Below are 20,875 nucleotides of genomic sequence, written 5' to 3'. Positions count from 1 at the left end.
ATCATCCCTTCCATGAACTACTGCAAAATCTCCTCAACTGGCTTTCCTGCCTACAGTTCAGTTCCCATTTAATCCATGCTCCATACAGTCTACAGCAGTCCTTCAAAATTCATGTGTGTCAGCTCCCTGCTTAAAACCCTGCAGTTGCTCCCCACTGCTGACAAGATAAAATGCAATAATTTGATTCACACGATCTGGCCCCCACTCCAGACTTCAGCTACTCAGAACTCCAAAAATGCTGAGTTCCTCTTGGCCTCCAAGCTACCACAAATCCTTGGAATTTATTTCCTCCTAATCCTTAACTGGGTAACTCTCATTTCCATTCACTCATTCATTCATTCATTCGCCCATTTATGGTCCCACTTCCATTTAAAAAGTCACTTCTGGCCAGGCACAGTGGCTCACTCCTGTAATCCCAGTGCTTTGGGAGGCCAAGGCAGGAGGATCACTTGAGGCCAGGAGTGTGCAACCAGCCTGAGTAACACAGTGAGACCCTGTCTCTACAAAAAAAATTTTTAAAAATTAGCCAGGAGTGGTGGTACACACCTGTAGTCCTAGCTACCTGGGAGGCTGAGGTGCAAAAATCGCTTGAGCCTAGAGGTTCAAGGTTACAGTGAGCTATGATTATGCCACTGCACCCCAGCCTCGGTGACAGAGTAAGACCTGGTGTCTTTTAAAAAAAAAATTATATGGGCTGGGTGCAGTGGCTCACATATGTAATCCCAGCACACTGGGAGACTGACGCAGGTGAACTGCTTGAGCTCAGGAGTTCAAGACCAGCCTAGGCAACATGATGAAACCCCGTCTCTACCAAAAATACAAAAATTAGCTGGGTGTGGTGGCATGTGTCTGCTGTCCTACCTACTCAGAAGGCTAAGGTGGGAGGATTGCTGGACCCCCGGAAGTTGGGGCTGCAGTAAGCCATGATCGCACTACTGCACTCCAGCCTGGATGACAGAGCGAGAACTTGTCTCGAAAAAATAAAATAATAAAATGAAATAAAATAAATTAAATGTCACTTCCATCACTTCCAAACATAAGCATACAAGGACAGTCTCCTAGCTTCTCATTGCCACCTAAAGACCATTAATCTCAGCCAGTTCCTTTATGGTCTGTGCTATCTTTCCATTAACCAGCATCTTTTAAAATTCTACCTTTTTTAATGCAACAGAACCCTTTTTTTCCAAATGAAATTCTATGCAAAGCCCCAATATGTAAAAGGGCTGAGCTCCTCAGCTTAAAGTAGGGGATTTCAAAGCCCTGTCCATTCAGCCTCCCCCTCTCCTGAGATACTTCTTCCTTAAAAATCTAAGCTTCAGGACAATTAGAGCACCATCGTACTGCATTATACTTCCTACTCAAAAAAGGCAACACACTGGAATATAAAGAGTTGTCTTTGAAGCTATTCTGACTTAGGTTCAAATCCTGATTCTACTCCTTACTAGTCATAACATCTTGTGCAGTTTGTCCTCATAAAATCTATTTCCTCAGCTGTACAACTGGGACATTACCACCTTCAAAAGTCAATGGGTACAACAGAGATAAGCATGTACACAATATTGCCTAGGATACTGGCACATAGCAGGAACTCAATAAAATACTATCTGCCATGGTTTATTAACACAGGAATGAAAGATTAACATTCAAAAAGATATAGAAATACTAAAACATAGCTTTTAAAAGAACAAAATTGGAGTATTACACTACCTAACGTCAAAACTTACTATAAGTAGAGAAATCAACAATTAGATAAATGGAGAATGGAGAGCCTAGAAATAAACTGACACAGAGATACAGATACAGTTTTGTGTGTGTGTGTGTGTGTGTGTGTGTGTGTGTGTATGTGTATGTGCATGTATGTATATAGTCATCCCTCGGTATCCATGGGGGATTGGTTCCAGGACCTCCCTCAGATACCAGAATCTGCAGATGCTCAAGTCGTAATCCTACAGGAAATGGTGTAGCATTTGCATACAACCTGTGCACATCCTCCCACATACCTTAAATCATCTCCAGATTACTAATAATAACTAATACTATGTAAATAGTTGTACTGTATTGTTTAAGGAGTAATGACCAAAAAAATCTGTACAAATTTAGTATAGATGCAATTTCCCCCCATCCTCCTCCCGCAGATACTTTTGATCCACAGTTGTTTGAATGCACAGATGAAGAGGACTGACTGCATATATACATACACACATGAATCATGTAATTTTCATAAAAATATCAACACAATCCAATAGAGAAAAGAAAATCTCTTCAACAGGCTACTACTCTAGGCATACTGCCTATGGCACAGCCCTGCTCTGCAAGGAGCAATAAAAAAAAAAAACAGAAGAGGGTCTCTTCAACAGATAGTTCTGAAATAACTAGATATCAGCATTAAAGATAAATGTATCTCAATTCCTACCTTGTATCACAACACAACAATTAACTTGAAATGGACCACAGAGTCTATGAAAGCTAAAAGTATAAAGCTTTTAAAAGACAACATTAGGAAAATATCGGCAAAGCGTTCTTAGATATAAGAGAGCAATAACCTTAAAAGAAAAAAACATATATTTGACTCCATCAGTATTAAAAACTCCTGGCTGGGCACAGAGGCTCACACCTATAACCCCAGCACTTTGGGAGGCTGAGGCGGGTAGATCACTTGAGGTCAGGAATTCAAGACCAGCCTGGCCAACATGGAGAAACCCCATCTCTATTAAAAATACAAAAATGGGCCAGGCATGGTGGCTCATGCCTGTAATCCCACTTTGGGAGGGCGAGGCAGGTGGATCACCTGAGGTCAGGAGTTTGAGACCAGCCTGGCCAACATGGCGAAACCCTGTCTCTAATAAAAATACAAAAATTATCCAGGTGTGGTGGCACATGACTGTAATCCCACCTAATCGGGAGGCTGAGGCAGGAGAATCACTTGAACTCAGGAGGCGGAGGTTACAGTGAGCCGAGACTGTGCCACTGCACTCCAGCCTGGGTGACAGAACAAGATTCCATCTCAAAAAAAAAAAAAATAATAAGATGGATTCAAGGATGAAGGGATGGATAGGCATGCCATAGAGCAAACATAATAAAATTGTAATAAAATGTTAATTATAAAATCTGGGTGATGGGTATACGGGTGTTTACTGTACAATTCTTTAGACTTTTCTGTGTATTGAAAAATCTTCATGACAAAATGTTAGGGTAAAAACTTTATCACAAGACAAAATTCTAAAATGAAATACAAAGTTTCTTCCTATTTTGTCTATAGCTGTAATAAATACTACATCAGAGGAGGTGAGAGGTAGTTGCCACTTTTACTATTATTTGATTAAAACATGCTTACTGCTGTTACTTCTGGACCTTCCTGCCACTCCTAGAATACAGTCTCCCTCTCTGCTACAGTACACTCCATAATCTCTGTGGACTTCATCATCATTCCCATATGCAACCCAATATATCAACTTTAGAGCTCCTAATTGTCTTACCTGCTTCATCTCTGGAATCCTTTTTTTTTTTTTTTCTTTTTTTGAGACGGAGTTTCGCTCTTGTTGCCCAGGCTGGAGTGCAGTGACACAACCTTAGCTCACTGCAACCTCCACCTCCAGGTTTCAAGCGATTCTCCTACCTCAGCCTCCCGAGCAGCTGGGACTACAGGCACACACCACCACATCCAGATAATTTTTGTATTTTTGGTAGAAGTGAGGTTTTGCCATGTTGGCCAGGCTGGTCTTGAACTCCTGAGCTCGAGTGATCTGCCCTCCTTGGCCTCTATCTCTGGAATCTTAAAACTCTAAAATATAACAATTGTCATCATCTCTAATCACAATCCCCTATCTACTCCCACTACCCTTCTCTTCTAACTCACCAAGATTTTGAATCCATGGAGCCCTAATTTTTCTTCCAATCCATTATTTCTCTTATATACCCTTACTTCCTCTCTATCACTTGAAATATCCCTATCTTCTTAATCTCTACTGCTGCTACCTGCAACCAACTGTCTTCTCTCCCGGCTTACCTGAACAGATAAGTGCCGTTGGAGGAAAATCTCACAACCACCAGATCAACCCTACTCTGAGTTTATGGTCTCCACATTCAGCACTGCTGAGCAATTCCTCTCTCTCCCTCTCTCTCTTGCTCTTTCTTTCCCATGGCTCACTGCAGCATCAGCCTCCTGAGCTCAAGGGATCCTCCCACCTCAGTCTCCCAAGCGGCTGGGACTACAGGTGCGTACCACCATGCCAGGCTTTTGTTTTGTTTTGTTTTTTGGTAGAGATGGTGTTTCACCATGTTGCCCAGGTTGGTCTTGAACTCCTGGTTTCAAGTGATCCTCTCACCTCAGGCTCCCAAGTGCTGGAATTGCAGGCATGAGCCACCGCACCTGGCTTGCAATTCCTTTCTAAGGCACTGGTTGGCTCCTCTACACTCCACAGCAGCAATTCCCAGACTTCATTATTCCTTCTAAAGTCCTTACTACTTTCCTTTTCTTCACTCTGTAAAAAAATTTTGCCTTTCATTTCATCATGAAAATGGAGGTGATTTGGCGAGGTGCAGTGACTCATGCCTGTAATCCCAGCACTTTGGTAGGCCGAGGAGGGCAGACTGCCTGAGCTCAGGAGTTCAAGACCAGCCTGGGCAACATGGTAAAACCCTGTCTCTACTAAAACACAAAAGATTAGCTGCGTGTGATGGAGTGTGCCTGTAATCCCAGCTACTGGGGAGCCTGAGGCAGAGTTGCTGGAACCTGGGAGGTGGAGGCTACAGTGAGCGGAGATCACACCACTGCACTCCCGCCTGGGTGACAAGAGCAACACTCTCTCTCAAAAAAAAAAAAAAAAGAAAAGAAAAGAAAATAGAAGTGATTATTTAGCATGAACTCCCTGCTCCTCAACCTACAAACCCATCTTTATCACTTTCCCTCCTATATCTCATAAGAAAAGACGTCATCACCCCTGCCAGAGGTAGCATCACTTAGTGTTTTATTAATTAATGTATTTAGAGACACAGTCTCACTCTGTAACCCAGGCTGGAGTGCAGTAGCCCAATCATAGCTCGCTGCAGCCTCAAACACCTGAGCTCAAGCAATCTTCCCACTTCAGCCTCCTGAGTAGCTGAGACTACAGGCATGTACCACCATACCTGTCTTTTTTTTATTTTTTCCTTGTAGAGACAGGGTCTCACTATGTGGCCTAGGCTGTTCTCAAACTCCTCCTGCCTTGGCCTCCCAAAGTGTTGGCGTCAATAGCATGAGCCACCATGCCCAGTCAATATAGTGTTTAAAAATACAGATTTTAGAGTTGGGGGAGGGAGGCTATGGTGCAAAAATAAATAAATAAAAGAATTTTAACAATAAAAATAAAGATTCTGTAACTAAATTACATGGGCAAATTTAACTTTCCAAACCTTGATTTTCTCTCCTGTAAAAAGGAAGCCGTAATAGTATCCTATGAGAATTAAATGAGAACACAGGTGAAGTGCTTATCTTATCTCCCAAACAGTTCAAGGCAAATCCCATTGCTTTGTGTTCCTGAATCTTCACCAGCATTCTCTATTAGCTCCTTCCTCAAAGGCTCTTAATAAGTTTCTGTCATCTCCAAGCAAGAAGCAAAAATGTCCTACCCAATCTTGAATCTCTTTTTTGCCTCAGCACTATCTCTTTTCCCTTCCTTTCCAAGCTTCTAGAAAAAAATAATCTGAGCAAAAAGGTCAGCAGCCCTTGCTATTCTTACTTTTCCCATGTTCTTCCATCTTCTACTGTCACAATAAAACTGCTCTGACATAGTGACCAATGACCCCTTAGCTGCCAAACTTAACACTTTTCAGGCCCTTTGACTTTTCTATAGCCTGGTATGATCAATGACTCTTTCTTTTCTTTCTATTTTTGTTTCTTTCTTTTTTTGAGACAGGGTTTTACCCTGTCACCCAGACGGCAGTGCAATGGCACGATCATGGCTCACCTCAGCCTCAACATCCCAGGCTCAGGCAATCCTCCCACCTCAGCCTCCTGAGTAGCCAGGACCACAGGTGCATACCACCAAGCCTGGCTAATTTTTTTTGTTTTTTGTTTTTCTTTTTTTTCTTTTCTTTCTTTTTTTTTTTTTTTCTTTTTTTCTGAGATGGAGTTTCACTCTTGTTGCCCAAGCTGGAGTGCAATGGCACAATCTCAGCTCACCATAACCTCTGCCTCCTGGGTTCAAGCAATTCTCCTGCCTCAGCCTCCTGAGTAGCTAGGATTACAGGCATGCGCCACCACGCCCAGCTAATTTTGTATTTTTAGTAGAGATGGGGTTTCTCCATGTTGGTTAGGCTGGTATCGAACTCCTGACCTCAGGTGATCCCCCGCCTCAGCCTCTCAAAGTGCTGGGATTACAGGCGTGAGCCACCTCACCCGGCTGATTTGTTTTTGTTTCTTTTTGAAACACAGTCTAGCTCTGTCACCCAGGCTGGAGTACAGTGGTGTGATCTCAGCTCACTGAAGCCTCCAACTCCCAGGATTCTTGTGTCTCAGCCTCCCGAGTAGCTGGGATTACAAGCGTGCACCACCACGTCAGGCTAATTTTTGTATTTTTAGTAAAGACAGGGGTTTCACTATGTTGGCCAGGCTGGTCTCAAACTCCTGACCACAGGTGATCCACCTGCCTTGGCCTCCCAACATGCTAGGATTACAGGTGTGAGCCATCGCACACAGCTAACTCTTTTCTTGAAGCATTCCTCTCTCAACTTCTCAGACACTAGGGTTTCATTCCTTCTGCCTAACTCCTTGCCTCTCGGTCTCCTTACATCATTCCTTTTCCTCTGCTATCTCCCTATACACTATTTTCCACTCCCTTCCACCACTTCTTATGCCAGCCCTTTTTCAGTCTTACTAAAATCATTTTCAGCGCGTGGTCTCATCTACTTTTTAAAATACCTTCATTGAGGTACAACTGACATACAATAAACTGCACATATTTAAAATATACAATCTGAAAAATTTCAGGATATGTACACACCCCTGAAACCATCAGCACAATCAAGATAAGTAAACATAAAAAGCCTCTCCCTAAACAACCACTGATCTGCACGAGTTTGCACCTTCTAGAATGTTCTATAAGTAGACTCATATAGTATATACTCTTTTTTGGTTTCCCTTCTTTCATTGAGTATAATTATTTTGAGATTCAGCCATGTTGTCATTTGTATCAAGTTTGTTCTCTCTCTTTTTTTTTTTTTTTTTTTTTGAGACAGGGTCTCATTTTTTTGCCCAGGCTGGAGTGCAATAGCACAATCACACCTCACTGCAGCCTTGACCTCTCAGACTCAAGCAATGCTCCCACCTCAGCCTCCCAAGCAGCTGGGACTACAGGCTCATGCCACCACACCTGGCTAATTTTTTAAAATGTTTTGGCTAATTTTTTAAGTTTTTTGTAGAGACAGGGTTTCATTATGTTGCCTAGGCTGGCCTGGAACTCTTGGGCTCAAGTAATCCTCCCACTTTGGCCTCCTAAAGTGCTGGGATTACAGGTGTGAGCCACCACACCCAGCCAGTTTGTTCCTTTTTATTGCTGAGTAGTATTCCACTGTTTGTATCACAATTTGCTTATTCATTCACCTGTTGACGAACATTGGATTGTTTCCAGTTTTTGACTGAAAAGAGATGCCATGAACATTCATGTATAAGTCTTTGTATAAGCTTCATCTATATTTATGGCTTTACTTACACATCTAGAAGTTCCAAATCTGCTTCATCAGATACCAACAACCAACAGTATTCCACTGTTTGTATCACAATTTGCTTATTCATTCACCTGCTGACGAACATTGGATTGTTTCCAATTTTTGACTGAAAAGAGCTGCCATGAACATTCATGTATAAGTCTTTGTAGAGGCTTCATCTATATTTATGGCTTTACTTACACATCTAGAAGTTCCAAATCTGCTTCATCAGATACCAACAACCAATAGCCAGTTGGAGAAGTTCACTTGAATAACCCAAAAAGACTTTTAAGTCAACATTTCCAAAAATCATCTTATTATGCCACTCCTCTCTCCATCCTAAGAGCTTCTCCTACATTCTCTATCCTGACTAAAGACAATCAAGTCAGAAACAAGACTATTCCTGTTCCATTACCATTCCCCCAATCACTCAGTGAGTTACTAGATCCTGTCAATTTTGCCTTGTAAACATCTTTCAAATAAAATCCACATCCATATTTCCATCCTTGTTCAAATGCACCCTTAGTTCAAATGTGTATTATCTCTTGACTGGACTATTAAACTAGGCTTCTAACTTTTCTCCTCACTTTACGTCTCATTCTTCTCCAAACCATTTTCCATTCTATGGCCAAAGTGAATTTTCTAAAATTAAAATGTGCTGTTACTCCCCTACTTAAAACTTATTGGCTGGGCACAGTGGCTCACCCTGTAATCCCAGCACTTTGGGAAGCTGAGGCAGGCAGATGGCTTGAGCCCAGGAGTTCAAGACCAGCCTGGTGAAACCCCATCTCTACAAAAAATACAAAAATTATCTGGATGTGGCAGTGTGCCTACAGTCTCAGGAGGCTGAGGTGGGAGGATCGCTTAAGCCCAGGAGGTGGAGGCTGCAGTGAGCCAAGATCACACCACTGCACTCCAGCCTGTTAAGACTCTGTCTCAAAACAAACAAATAAAACAAAAACAAACAAAAGAAACTTTATCAATGGCTTCTAATTACCCAAGAAAAAATTTAAATTCCTTAGCTTAACATATATAAAAACTGTTCATAAACCAGTTGTCTCTCCAGACATGCCCTGCCACTTCCCATGATGTTCTAATTTAGTCTTTTCTGATTATGTCATTTACTTTTTTTTTTTTTTTTTTGAGACAGAGTTTTGCTCTTGTTGCCCAGGTTGGAGTGCAGTGGTGCAATCTCAGCTCACCGCAACCTCCGTCTTCCGGTTTCAAGCTATTCTCCTGCCTCAGCCTCCCGAGTAGCTGGGATTACAGGTGCCCACCACCACGCCAGGCTAATTTTTGTATTTTTTAGTAGAGATGGGGTTTCACCACGTTGGCCAGGCTGGTCTTGAATTCCTGACCTCGTGATCCGCCCACCTTGCTCTCCCAAAGTGCTGGGATTACAGGCGTGAGCCACTGCGCCCGGCCCTGTCATTTACCTTTTTAGCCTGAGTGTCAAGGGCAATACCTGGTCTATAGTAGGCATGATATATTTGTGCAATAGATAAGATAGGACTTAGACTCATAGATGCGGCGAAACAGACACAGTGGGACATTCCAGCCATATTCAGGAAAAGTAGCAGTCCGGACTGGCTAAAGCAAAAAGGAGATAAAAGATTATGGTAGACAATCCAGTCAGAAAAGCAGGATGAAGCCAGATATCAATTGCTGTTAATTCCATGCTAAAAAGTGCACTTTAGCATAGGTTGAACTCAAAAGACATCAACAATTCTGAGTGTGACATGTTCAGAAGTGTCCTATAACTGGTGAGATTTGAAAAACACAAGGTGAGGTGGGGGCCAGTGAACCCCATTAAGAAGTTATCACAGTAGTCTGAGAAAGGAGACTCAATTAGAGAAGTCGGAGGAGGAATAGACTAGAAGAACATGTCAAAGGGAAATGAACATACAGGCTCTACCTGAGTGTGCACAGTAATACAAAGAAGCCAGAGATGACCCCAACATTTTAAACCAGTCAAATGTAACAATAAAGCCATTAATCAAGAAGAAAAACTGAAATGACAGGTGGAGGGGAGAAGTGATAGTTTTAGTTTGTATATCCCCTCACCTATTTATTCAAATTGAGTGCCTACCAGATGTCAAGCACTATAAGTATGGGGAATAAAATGAGGGTAAGATATCATCCCTGTTCTCAAGGAGCATCCAATCTAGTTATAGACAAGTAAATAGGAACTTAAAATTCACAGAGCTAGGACAGGGTGCAAAAAGAAAACAAAGGAGTAATATCCAACTCAGCCCTGATGATTTGAGAGTTCAGGTTGAGTGAGTCTAGAAGGATGAGTAGTGTTGGACCAGGCAAAGAAGGATGAAGGGACTAGCATATCCAAAGAGCCTCAGGTAAGAGTAAGAGAACACAAGTCGGATGTATCTACAAATAATTCAATAATAAATCAAAGGAAGAAATCAAGATATGGAGATATCCACATGAAATGTCCAGCAGGCAAGTAAAAACGTAGGTTTTGAGCTACCAACAGCATATCCAGATATGAAACATACTGTATTTTCAATCTTGTTTAGAATCATCGTTAGTGGCTATTTAAATAAGAATTGGAAGAACCTTACATATCAGCTAGATTATGTACACTTCCACCTCCTCCTATCACTTCTACTGCAAAAGTATCTCTAACTTAAAGTCAAAAGCTGTTTTATGTAAATATGCAAAAAGGACAAGTGGGGGCTGTGGTAAGGTGGAGATACATGACCTGTCTAAAGAAGGCAGCCATTTACTCAACTCCAGCAGTTTAGTGCCTTGCTTGAATACAGGCCCTAAATGACAAGACCTTCCTATTCTTCAAGAAAAGCTGAAAATTCAGGTTTTATGTAATATCTCCCATTTTCAAATATTAGCAACTAATTACATTTAAAAATAAAACAACACTATGCCAGCGAAACAAAATGCTTTTGTGGACAGATTTCAGCAAGGGGCACCAGTGTGTCAGAATTAAACAACGTCTGTCCACTCCTACAATATTCTTTCCACTGCTTCAAAGGATCCTCAGCTGATACCTTGGTGATTCCCCTGGGAAAGGAGCTGCTTTTGCCTCTAAGCAAAATGGCCCCTATTTGGCAATGCTTTATGAGTTCCTTTACACGTTTTTAAACAATTTCCGTGTCTCCCCTTACCCTATCCGGACACCAGCTTCTAGCATCACAGAGACCTCCTACACCCCTTCCATTACAAGCTAAGAAGTCAAACTTGCAAGTAAAGCAAAAGTAAGGAGTGAGAGCCTGATGGGATTTCTAAGGAGTAAAGTATGTAAGATATATGGCATCTTTTCTTCTTTTTTTAAAAAAAAATTACATAGATGTTTGTGACTAGTCAGACACTTGAAGGGGAAAATGTCCGTAATTTAAGTCAGAAATATATGAGCAAATTCTCCTGAAAAACCAAATAGTTTCCACTGTAAGACAGCAAGAGGGACCGGAGGAGAACAGGGCAAAACGGAAAGTAAAAGTTACTGGCCTTTGAGAAATATCAGACACCTTTTAATGTTTAGCATAAAAGGTAAAACATAATCTCCATTCTTAGTAGAAGCAGTTAGCATGAAACATTCTTTGAGCAGCAAGAAACTGGGATTTAGAAACACTATTAGAAGAGTAAAGCAATCTTTACAGAAAAGGTAAATGAAGAAAAGGAAACAAAAATAGTCTGGTTGTCACACTGCTGCTTTAGAAGCTTTAAAAACGTAACAACACTTCCTAATTATACTAAAACACAAAAGCACAGATCGGGGGTATGTAACTTCAGGTAACAATGTAGCAAACTTAAACATACAGAGGCTAAAAATTCTTAACAAGCCAAATGACAGCACCAAGAATCTCGAACGCTGCAAAAACAAAACAAAACCCCCCTGAAATTGGTAGCATGTGCACCAGCCCCTGTTAATCGGAGGAGCGGGGGAAACCAGGAGAATGAGGAGTGATTACTGACGGCGAGCAGAGCAGGCCACGTTCCTACTGGCAGGCGAGCTCGCAATTCCTTTGAGCAAGCCTTACGGCCAGGGCATTCTCAAGCCACTAAAACGAGCGTACTGGACACCTAAAACGGTAGGCTGACAGCAGCTCCGGGCTAAGACCAAGAAGACGGAAAAGTGGCCTGCTTTGACCTCCGCTGAAAACTGAGGCTCCTCCAACTGTTGTTGTCCTGGAATCAAAGGGCAAAGCATTCACCTCTCAGGGGTTGGATTATCCGGATAAACTCCCCCCGGCCCCCTGCGGCATTCCCACACACCCGGTGGATGTCAACACCGAGAGCCAGCCGTATGAGGGGGGGCCTCTCCGTGTGCGCCGTCCTTTTGGAGACGCGGCGAGACCGGGAAGAAAGACGGCCCTGCGCGCGCCCCGCCTCCCCAGCCCTTCCCCAGCGCCCGGGAAGCGGGGTCCCGCGTGCTTCTCACCTTTTTCAGCGCAGGCACCAGCAGTCCCCGCCACTTGGGCGCGTTCTCTTCGCTGAAAAACTCGTAGGGCAGCTGCTGCGCCTGCATGGTGCCCCCGGGGCGCCTCTGGGCGGGGAGAGGGGCGGCGGCGGCCGGGCCAGGGAGCCGCGAGAGGGCGAGCTCGCAGCGCGGAACAGGGCCGCGGCCCCACCGGACGGCCCGGCCCCCTCCGGGCGCCGCGCAGCCGGGCTAGCCCTGGCGAGGGGGCTGGGGGGCGAGGCCGGCGCCTGGCCACCCACCCGACACAGGTACCAGCCGTGGAGAACGGACGCGGCCCGGAGGCGGCGGCATCCCGCACCACCGCCCCGGGGCCAGGCCCCCCGCCCCTCCCCGGCCCGCCGGCGCCGCCCCGGGCTGCCCTCTGCCGCGGCCGCCGCCCGCCCGCCGAGGCTGCACTCCCGGGCCCGGTCTGGCCCCGCGACGGAGCTGGCGGCTGGGGGAGGACGTGTGGAGGGACGCTCCGGCCGCGGCGCCCGCTCCGCGTAGTTGGGACTCCGAAACGCAAGAGCCCCGGGCGGGGCGGAGCTGGGGCGGAGGTCTCGCGGGGAAGGGGAAGGACCGGAGGTCGTTGTTGGGGAATCTGGCTGCCCTGAGGTGCCGCCGCCGCGGCCGCCGCCGCCGCCGCCGGTGTAGCGCTGGAGCTTCCTACTAGCGAACTGAACCTGCTCGCTACTGAGCATGCGCTGCCGTGCTGGGCTGGTTCGCTCCGGGTTTTCCGGCTCTCGGTGAAGGAGGAGGAAAGCTCGAGAGAGAAAGCTCGAGAGAGAGAGAGAGAGAGAGAGAGAGAGACAGGGAGGGCGCCCGGCCGAGCTGTGGCTGCGCTCCTGGGGGCTGCAGGGGAGGGGCGAAAGGGCCCGAGAAGTCGCACCCTGGCAAAGTGGGGCCTGCAAGGGTGGGTGATGACTAGGGTAAAGAGGCTCCCCATTGTGTGGCCTGGCCGTGAGGGCTCCCACCCCTTTCGGAGTCCCTGGGCCCTTCGTTTCGGAAAGGGGTGTGTGTACTTTGTTCCTGAACACGAAGATAAGGACTGCCCAGAGCACGCAATGTATAGTAAACAGACTGGACAAAAGATACAGGTGCTCTGTCACGAAACCTACTGCTCAGTATCTGCTGAGTAGTAGAAGTGATTGCGGTGTTTCTAAGTGGTCTTTCCACAAAATAATAAAATGTGTACGTGTAGTATTGATTTTGTGTGCATGTTTTGGATTCCCTCTGTTCATCTTTTAAACCCACTCCAGAAATGAACTCCAGTAAGCACTTTCCTCCAGTGGATATCGAGACCTCTTTTACAGCTCCTAGAGCACTGCACTTATGCCCCTCTCAGGGCGTTCAGTCTATCGTGTTTTGTTATCTTTTGCGGTTCTTTCGACTAGATAATAAACTGGAAGGCAGATCTTTTTCACCAGGGCCTCTACACAGTGTAGAACAGGCACTCAGTCAATGTTAGTGGAATGCTAAAGGAGCAGTATTTATAAACTGTCCCTCCAGGCCACTGTTTGTTTATAATAGGGGCACTTTGTGGCAGACACCTTATGATTTATCATTAATTATCATTTTTTGAGTATCATCTCATTTAATCCCCATAGCAACCCTATTATTTTCATTTCACCGATAAGAAGGCAGTTTAGAGGAACTAGCCTGGGTTAAAGCTGACATTGTGTCCTTTAACCCAGGCTCACATAACAGAACAGTAACCAGGATCACATAAACGAGAAAGGTTCAGTGGTTCTTAATCTTTACAGGACCTCTTTGAAAATCTGGAAAAACAACTCTTAGGTTATTTCCTTTAAAAATACACAGGCCGGCCAGGCGAGGTGGCTCATGCCTGTAATCCCAGCACTTTAGGAGGCCGAGGCGGATGGATCACCTGAGGTCAGGAGTTCCAGACTAGCCTGGCCAACACTGTGAAAACCTGTCTCCATAAGAAATACAAAAATTAGCCGAGCATGGTGGTGGGCGCCTGTAATCCCAGCTACTTGGGAGGCTGAGGCAGGAGAATCGCTTGAACCCAGGAGGCAGAGGTTGCAGTGAGCCGGGATCATGCCACTGCACTCCAGCCTGGGCAACAAAACCAAAACTCCGTTTCAATTAAAAAAAAAAAAAAAATATATATATATATATATATATACACACACACACACACACACACACACACACACACACACACACACAGACCGGCCGGGCGCAGTGGCTCGCGCCTGTAATCCCAGCACTTTGGGAGGCCGAGGTGGGCGGACCATTTGAGTTCAGGAGTTTGAGACCAGGCTGGCGAGACCCATCTTTATTGTTTTATTGAAAAAATGAAAATATACATACTTGGTTTACATTTGAAAAACTCCCCATTTTCAAAGTGTGTGGAATGAAAGCTGGAATTATAGGCGCCTGCCACCACACCCAGGTAATTTTTGTATTTTTATTAGAGATGGGGTTTCACTGTATTGGCCAGGCTGGTCTCGAACTCCTGACCTCGTGATCCACCCGCCTCGGCCTCCCAAAATGCTGTGATTACAAGCCTGAGCCACCGCGCCCGGTCAGCCCTCTTCAAATATTTAAAGGGTTGTGATATGGGGGAAGAGATTGGTTTGTATGGTTCCAAATGAACCAAGATCAAGCCTGTACCCCAAACTATTGCTTGGCTTCCCATTGCTCTTAGAATACATTTCAAACTTCTTACCGTACCCCACAAAGGCGTGCATCTGGCTCCTGCTCACATTCTCAATGTTTTCTCACCATTCACAACCTCGCCTCACCACACTCCAGTCACAGTAGCCTTCTGTCTATTCCTAGAAAACAACAACCTGCCTAAAGAACATTGTTCTTCTCTCAGCCTAGAACCCCTAACTGTTCACTTGGCTGGTTATAAACATCACCACCTCCAAGAGGCCTTCTCCGATCACTCCAAGTAATTCTCACCTGTGTATTTCTACCATATGTTCTTTTTATTTCCTGCTAGCACTAAATCAAATCAGTCCTCTATTTTTGGTTGTTGGTTTCCCTCCTGCCCCCAAATAAAATGTAAACTCCTAGAGAGAGAGGGAGACAATCTTTTTTTTTTTTTTTTTTTTTTTCTGAGACAGAGTCTCATTTTGTCGCCCAGGCTAGAATGCAGGCGGAATCTTGGCTCACTACAACCTCCACTTCCCAGGTTCAAGTGATTTTCCTGCCTCAGCTTCCCGAGTAGCTGGGACTACACGCGCACGCCACCAAGCCCGGCCAATTTTTGTATTTTTAGTAGAGATGGGGTTTCGCTATGTTGGCCAGGCTGGTCTCGAACTCCTGACCTCAAGCAATCCACCCACCTCCGCCTCCCAAAGTGCTGGGACTACAGGCGTGAGCCACAGCGCCCGGCCGAGATCAACAATCTTGTGCGTTTCGTTCTTCATCGGTTTTAATCGTATCCCCAGGATCTACAATGCCTGCACACAGTAGGTAGCAATAAATATTGTCGAAGGAATAAAATGTGCATGCAGGAAAGTTCCAGGACTACATAATCAATGTTGTTTCCAGAAAACGGGCGATTTTCGGGGTGTGCAGGTAAAAAGCGTACATTCACTCACTCGGGCTAAGAGGTTGGGCATGTTGACCTCTAAGATCCCCTTCAACTCCGAATCTCTGATTTGACTGCAGAGGAAAACAAGCCCTAGAAACATGGGTTACAGCCTGGGCTAGGCTTGCTTAGCGGCCAGGACAGGTTTTCACTAGCATGGCCGTTTGGGCCGTAGACAGGGCAGGTAACTGGAGAGAAACTGCAGTGAAGAGACTCAGTGCTTCGCAGCGGGGAGACCTACAGGGAGTGCCAGGGTCAGCCCCGCTAAGGTCAAGGAGCACTCCATCACCCCTGTACTGCTTGCCTGTATCTCTTGCGACAAAACAAAACACCTATGTCCATTCAGCAAGAGAAGACAACCGTGCGGACTCAGAAACGTGCAGACGTGTAAGCGCGTGTAGACGTAAAAGTGTCGCCCACCAATCCCCCGCGCCAGCCCCTCAGCTTTTACCGCCGACGGGTGCGCCCTGGCGCAGGCGCAGAGGCTTCTTTTCGCTTCCCTCCTCAGCTCTAAGGAGCCACACGCCACGGCGGACGTGACGCACGAGGCGCGTCCGGGCGGAATAGGCGAAGCCCGAGAGGGGCGCGTCCAGGCGGGCTAGCCGAGTTCCGAGCGCGGCGCATCGGAGTAGGGCGGCGAGGACGGGGGCGGGGTGGGTGTTTGGCCCTTCAGTGTGCCCCCTGCAGGTGCAAGTGCAACGCTCCGCGCCTTTGCCTGCCCTGCTGGCCAGGACGCGGCCACCTGGTTCTCTGCCTTGCTGCAGCCACAGTGATCCTTCTGACGCGAACTTCGGACCCAGCTACTTACTTTTCTGTTCAAGAACTCACACTGGCGTCCCAGGATAAAGTCCAAAGTCCTTAACCTGGTATCCATGGCCTTGCACAATCGGACCGCTACTTATCTTTCCAGCTGTATCTCTCACTCAAAATGAACTGCTCTTGCCTCCTACAAACACATCACTTCTGTCTCTGTCTCCTGCTATTCAGAATGCCTGTCGCCTTTTTTCTCTAATGCCGCCCGCCACAGCCCCACCCCAGCTCCCAGATACACGCTCGCGCTGGAACTCTTATCCACCCTGCGCGCCCTCAGCTCAAATGCTACCTTCTCTCTAAAGTTTTTTTTTTTTGTTTTCGGCTCTGAAGGAATCAGAGTAGAAGGAACAGCAGTTTCAGCCATCAGCAGTTAAGGTACTCTCTCCTCCAGAACATATTCACCCTCTGTCTTTCCCTCACCCTCTGTCTTTCCAATGCCTCCTTTCAATTCCACTCCTCCAAAAAAATGTATCTCCAGGAAATACACCAGAGAAAATAGTGACTGAGAAGAACACTAGATACCCACCCTTTACTCACCTTTAGCTAATACTTTGAGTCCCCCGCCCTCTTCCTCCCTCTCTGTTTCCATCCCTGCCTTTGCAAAGATGGTACAGTTAGAAGAGATTATCAGAGGTTCTCCAAGACATATGGGACTATTCCTCGCACTTCTTTCTCGGGATTTCTGCAGGGAGCTTATAGGATATGCCCAAGTTTATCTTCTAAGAGAGAAGAGAAGACTTTTTGCAAAAGTCTCTTTCCAGTTGATTCAAGTTGTAATAGCTCCTCAAATTGATCACATCCAAATGCAATGTGACTTTAACGAAATTCCCAACAGGGATTGTCATGGAATTTGACAAACTCATTCTTAAAGGTATATGAAAAAGCAAAAGGCTAATTCTCCTGTAAAAGAAGAAGGTAGGGGAACTTGATTTACCAGATGTGAAAACTGATTACATAGCTAAAGTAATTAAAACAATGGATATTAGCACAAGATCCTACAAACCAATTGATGAGTAGACAGCCAAATATATAGAAACCTGATACCGTAAGCATTGCAGATAAATAGGTAAAGGCTATACTGTTCAATAAATGAAATAATGTGCAATAGATAAATGCACATAGAAAAAATATACTTGTAACTCCCACCCTACGCAAAACAATCCCATTGGATTGAAGAAAGTGCAAAAAGCAAAATTATAAAACTCTGAGAAGAAGGCTGGGCGCCAGTGGCTCACGCCTGTAATCCCAGCACTTTGGGAGGCCGAGGCCTGTAATCCCAGCACTTTGGGAGGCCGAGGCATGAGGGCAAGAGATCGAGACCATCCTGGCCCACATGGTGAAACCCTGTCTCTACCAAAAATACAAAAAACTTAGCCGGGCGTGGTGGCGCATGCGCCTGTAATCTCAGCTACTCGGCAGGCTGAGGCAGGAGAGTTGCTTGAACCCGGGAGGCGGAGTTTGCAATGAGTCGAGATCGCCCCACTGCAGTCCAGCCTGGATGACAGAGCAAGACTCCGTCTCAAAAAAAAAAAAATCTGAGAAGAAAATAAGGAATATCTGTTGTTGTTGTTGTTGTTGTTGTTGTTGTTGTTGTTGTTGTTGTTGAGATGGATTCTGGCTCTGTCGCCCAGGCTGGAGTGCAGTGGCGTGATCTCAGCTCACTGCAACCTCCGCGTCCCGGGTTCAAGCGATTCTCCTGCCTCAGCCCCCCGAGTAGCTGAGACTACAGGCGCACGCCACCATGCCCTGCTAATTTTTGTATTTTTAGTAGAGACAGGGTTTCACTATGTTGGCCAGGGTGGTCTCAAACTCCTGACCTCGTGATCTGCCCATCTTGGCCTCCCAAAGTGCTGGGATTACAGGCGTGAGCCACCGTGCCCAGCCTTGGCTATGTTTCTTAAACATAGTTTACTTATGATAAATATAGCTCAGGCATCCATATTTCATCAGACCTATTATTTTTTGACTGCTTCTGACAGAGACACCCTCTTTATTTTTTGACCAATAAATGACCAGCAACTGTAAAAAAGGGAAAGAGAAAGAAAAATACAGAAACAAAATAACACATCCCATCATCCCTTGTGCAACAGCTCATTTCCCAAAATCTTTGAAAATTACTTATACATGCATGATTTATGAAGGGAACGCCAGGAACACAGTTTCATAAGGATTGTATTAAAGGTTTCTCTCCCCGAGGCAGAAACATTGCTTTTTTAGAATTGTTTTCCTCTTAACCTCTTTTCTCTAAAACTGAAAAAGTTTGCCTTGATTTATAGGGTGTAGAGTTTTTTTTTCTTAAGTCTAACATAGAAGTTAAAACAAAAACAAAACCTTGGGATGGAAAATAGTAATGGTTAAAGAAGAATTGAATTTTAATTTGCTCAGCTGATCAAGCAAAAATGGGTTTTCTTATAACTGAGACTACAGTTCTCATGAAATATTTCATTATAATATTCCTTTTAGTTGTTTATTGATTTAGTTCGGAGAATGTAGAACAGAGGGAAAGAGGACTGAAATGAAACCTCTGTGCTGAATAAGTCTAGTGCATTTCTTATAAATTTATTCCTGATTCTTATCAAGTTTGTTGTCATTTGAAGTGGGATTTTTAATCTACATTTCTACGTGATTATTGCTGGGTTAAAGAAAAAGTATTGTTTTTCATATAGTTGGCTTAAATCTGGCCTCTTTAATTTTTCATAGTTCTAATAGTTTTCTTTCTAAAATAACATCTCTGATTCTCTACAATCATTTTATATGCAAACTATGATATTTTGCCTTCAGCCTTTTTATAAATGCTGGAGGATTAGGACTTAGGCTAAGGATTCAGCAGCAACTCCTGGACCCCATTACTGCTCTGCCTTGACCAAAATTGGCAATGCAGCCATCACTGATGTTGAAAGCTGCTGAATCAGGAAGTCATCTGCCAAATTAATAAGCTGCTGCACAACAGCTGGCTGCAGACCATGCCACCTCTGCCACAGTCTACCCCAGCAAAGCAGATCCTCTTGATATCACCTCTGTCTACATATGACTCAGTTTCAAATCAGTCTCAACAAATGCTTCTGTTTCGTGGGATGCAAATCATATCTCAAGCCCTAGCCACAGGAGAGTCTAGAAAATGTGGTTTTTTAGCTTCTGCCTGTATGTTCATTCTAGAGCATACTAATATGCAATATCTGCCATATCATTCTTTAGCATGTCTAGAAAATTTTCTATTTCTTTTTAAAAATTGTGATACAGGCTGGGTGAGGTGGTTCATGCCTGTAATCTCAGCATTTTGGGAGGCCAAGGTGGGCAGATCACCCAAGGTCAGGAGTTTGAGACCAGCCTGGCCAACATGATGAAACCCCGTCTCTACTAAAAATACAAAAATTAGCTGGGCATGGAGGCACATGCCTGTAATCCCAGCTACTCGGGAGGCTGAGGTGCGAGGATCACTTGAGCCTGGGAGATGGAGGTTGCAATGATCAGAGATCATGCACTGCACTCCAGCCTGAGCAACAGAGCTAGACTCTGTTTCAAAAACAAAAGAAAAAGAAAAGAGTGATAAAATACACATAATACAAAATTTATCATCTTAACCTTTTATTTTACTTTTTTTTTTAAGCTAGTCAGGTGAAGCAGTGGGAGTGGAGAAGGAACAAAGAAATCTGTAACTAGTTGTAATCAATTAGTTGTATACACCACTGCACTTAGACCAGCCCTTAACCAATTTAAAATATATAGTTTAGTAGTGTTAAGTATATCCACATTATTGTGCAATCAATCACAAGAATTCTTTTCATCTTGCAAAAGCGAAACTCTGAACCCACTGAACAACAACTCTCCATTTCCCCTCCCCACCAGGCCCTGGGAACCACCATTCTACTTTCTGTTTCTATGAATTTGACTACTCTAGATACCTCATATAAGTAGAATCATACAGTGTTTGTCTTTTTGTGACGGGCTTGTTTCACTTAAGGTTGAATAATATCCTCAAGGTTCATCCATGTTGTAGCATGTGTCAGAATCTCCTTCCTTTTTAAGGCTGAATAATTTTCCATTGTATGTATATGTCACATTTGTTTATTCAGCAGATCACTGTTCATCTGAGATGAATAAATCTCAGATGACTGTAACCTCAGAGACATGGGTTGTTTGACCTATTGTGAATAATGCTGCTATGAACCTGGGTGCACAAGTATTTCTTTGGGATGCTGCTTTCAATTATTTTGCATATATATTCATCCCTCTATTTATTTTGATCTACGAGCTTTCAAAAGGAAAAGCTGCTGAATGTTATGAGATAATTTTTCAGTATCTGTAGCAGATTGTTTTTTAAGATGGCCACAGTATCTCTCGTTCTACATGCTTGACACTGTCTCCATTGCTTCCACCAA

The 20,875-nt window shown here is 44.7% G+C and overlaps 1 protein-coding gene across 3 annotated transcripts in view; it reads right to left on the bottom strand.

Moving 5' to 3' along the window:
- Positions 1-18,321, bottom strand: part of SOS1 (SOS Ras/Rac guanine nucleotide exchange factor 1) — a 144,602-nt gene extending 126,281 nt beyond the window's left edge. For 2 of the 3 annotated variants that reach the window (XM_003817632.6, XM_008970879.5), the window contains exon 1: positions 12,098-12,810. In XM_003817632.6, coding sequence (XP_003817680.1) covers positions 12,098-12,184 — 87 coding nt within the window. In that variant the 5' untranslated portion in view covers positions 12,185-12,810. Of the gene's footprint in view, positions 1-12,097; positions 12,811-16,491 lie in introns of those variants that run through there. The other variant, XM_034952969.3, reaches the window with a different exon arrangement.
- Positions 18,322-20,875: the final 2,554 nt, after the last annotated feature.

The sequence above is a fragment of the Pan paniscus genome, chromosome 12 (assembly GCF_029289425.2).
Source record: "Pan paniscus chromosome 12, NHGRI_mPanPan1-v2.0_pri, whole genome shotgun sequence".
Lineage (NCBI taxonomy): Eukaryota > Metazoa > Chordata > Mammalia > Primates > Hominidae > Pan > Pan paniscus.
The sequence above is the reverse complement of the archived record's forward strand: the minus strand, read 5'-3'. Positions and strand labels throughout refer to the sequence as shown.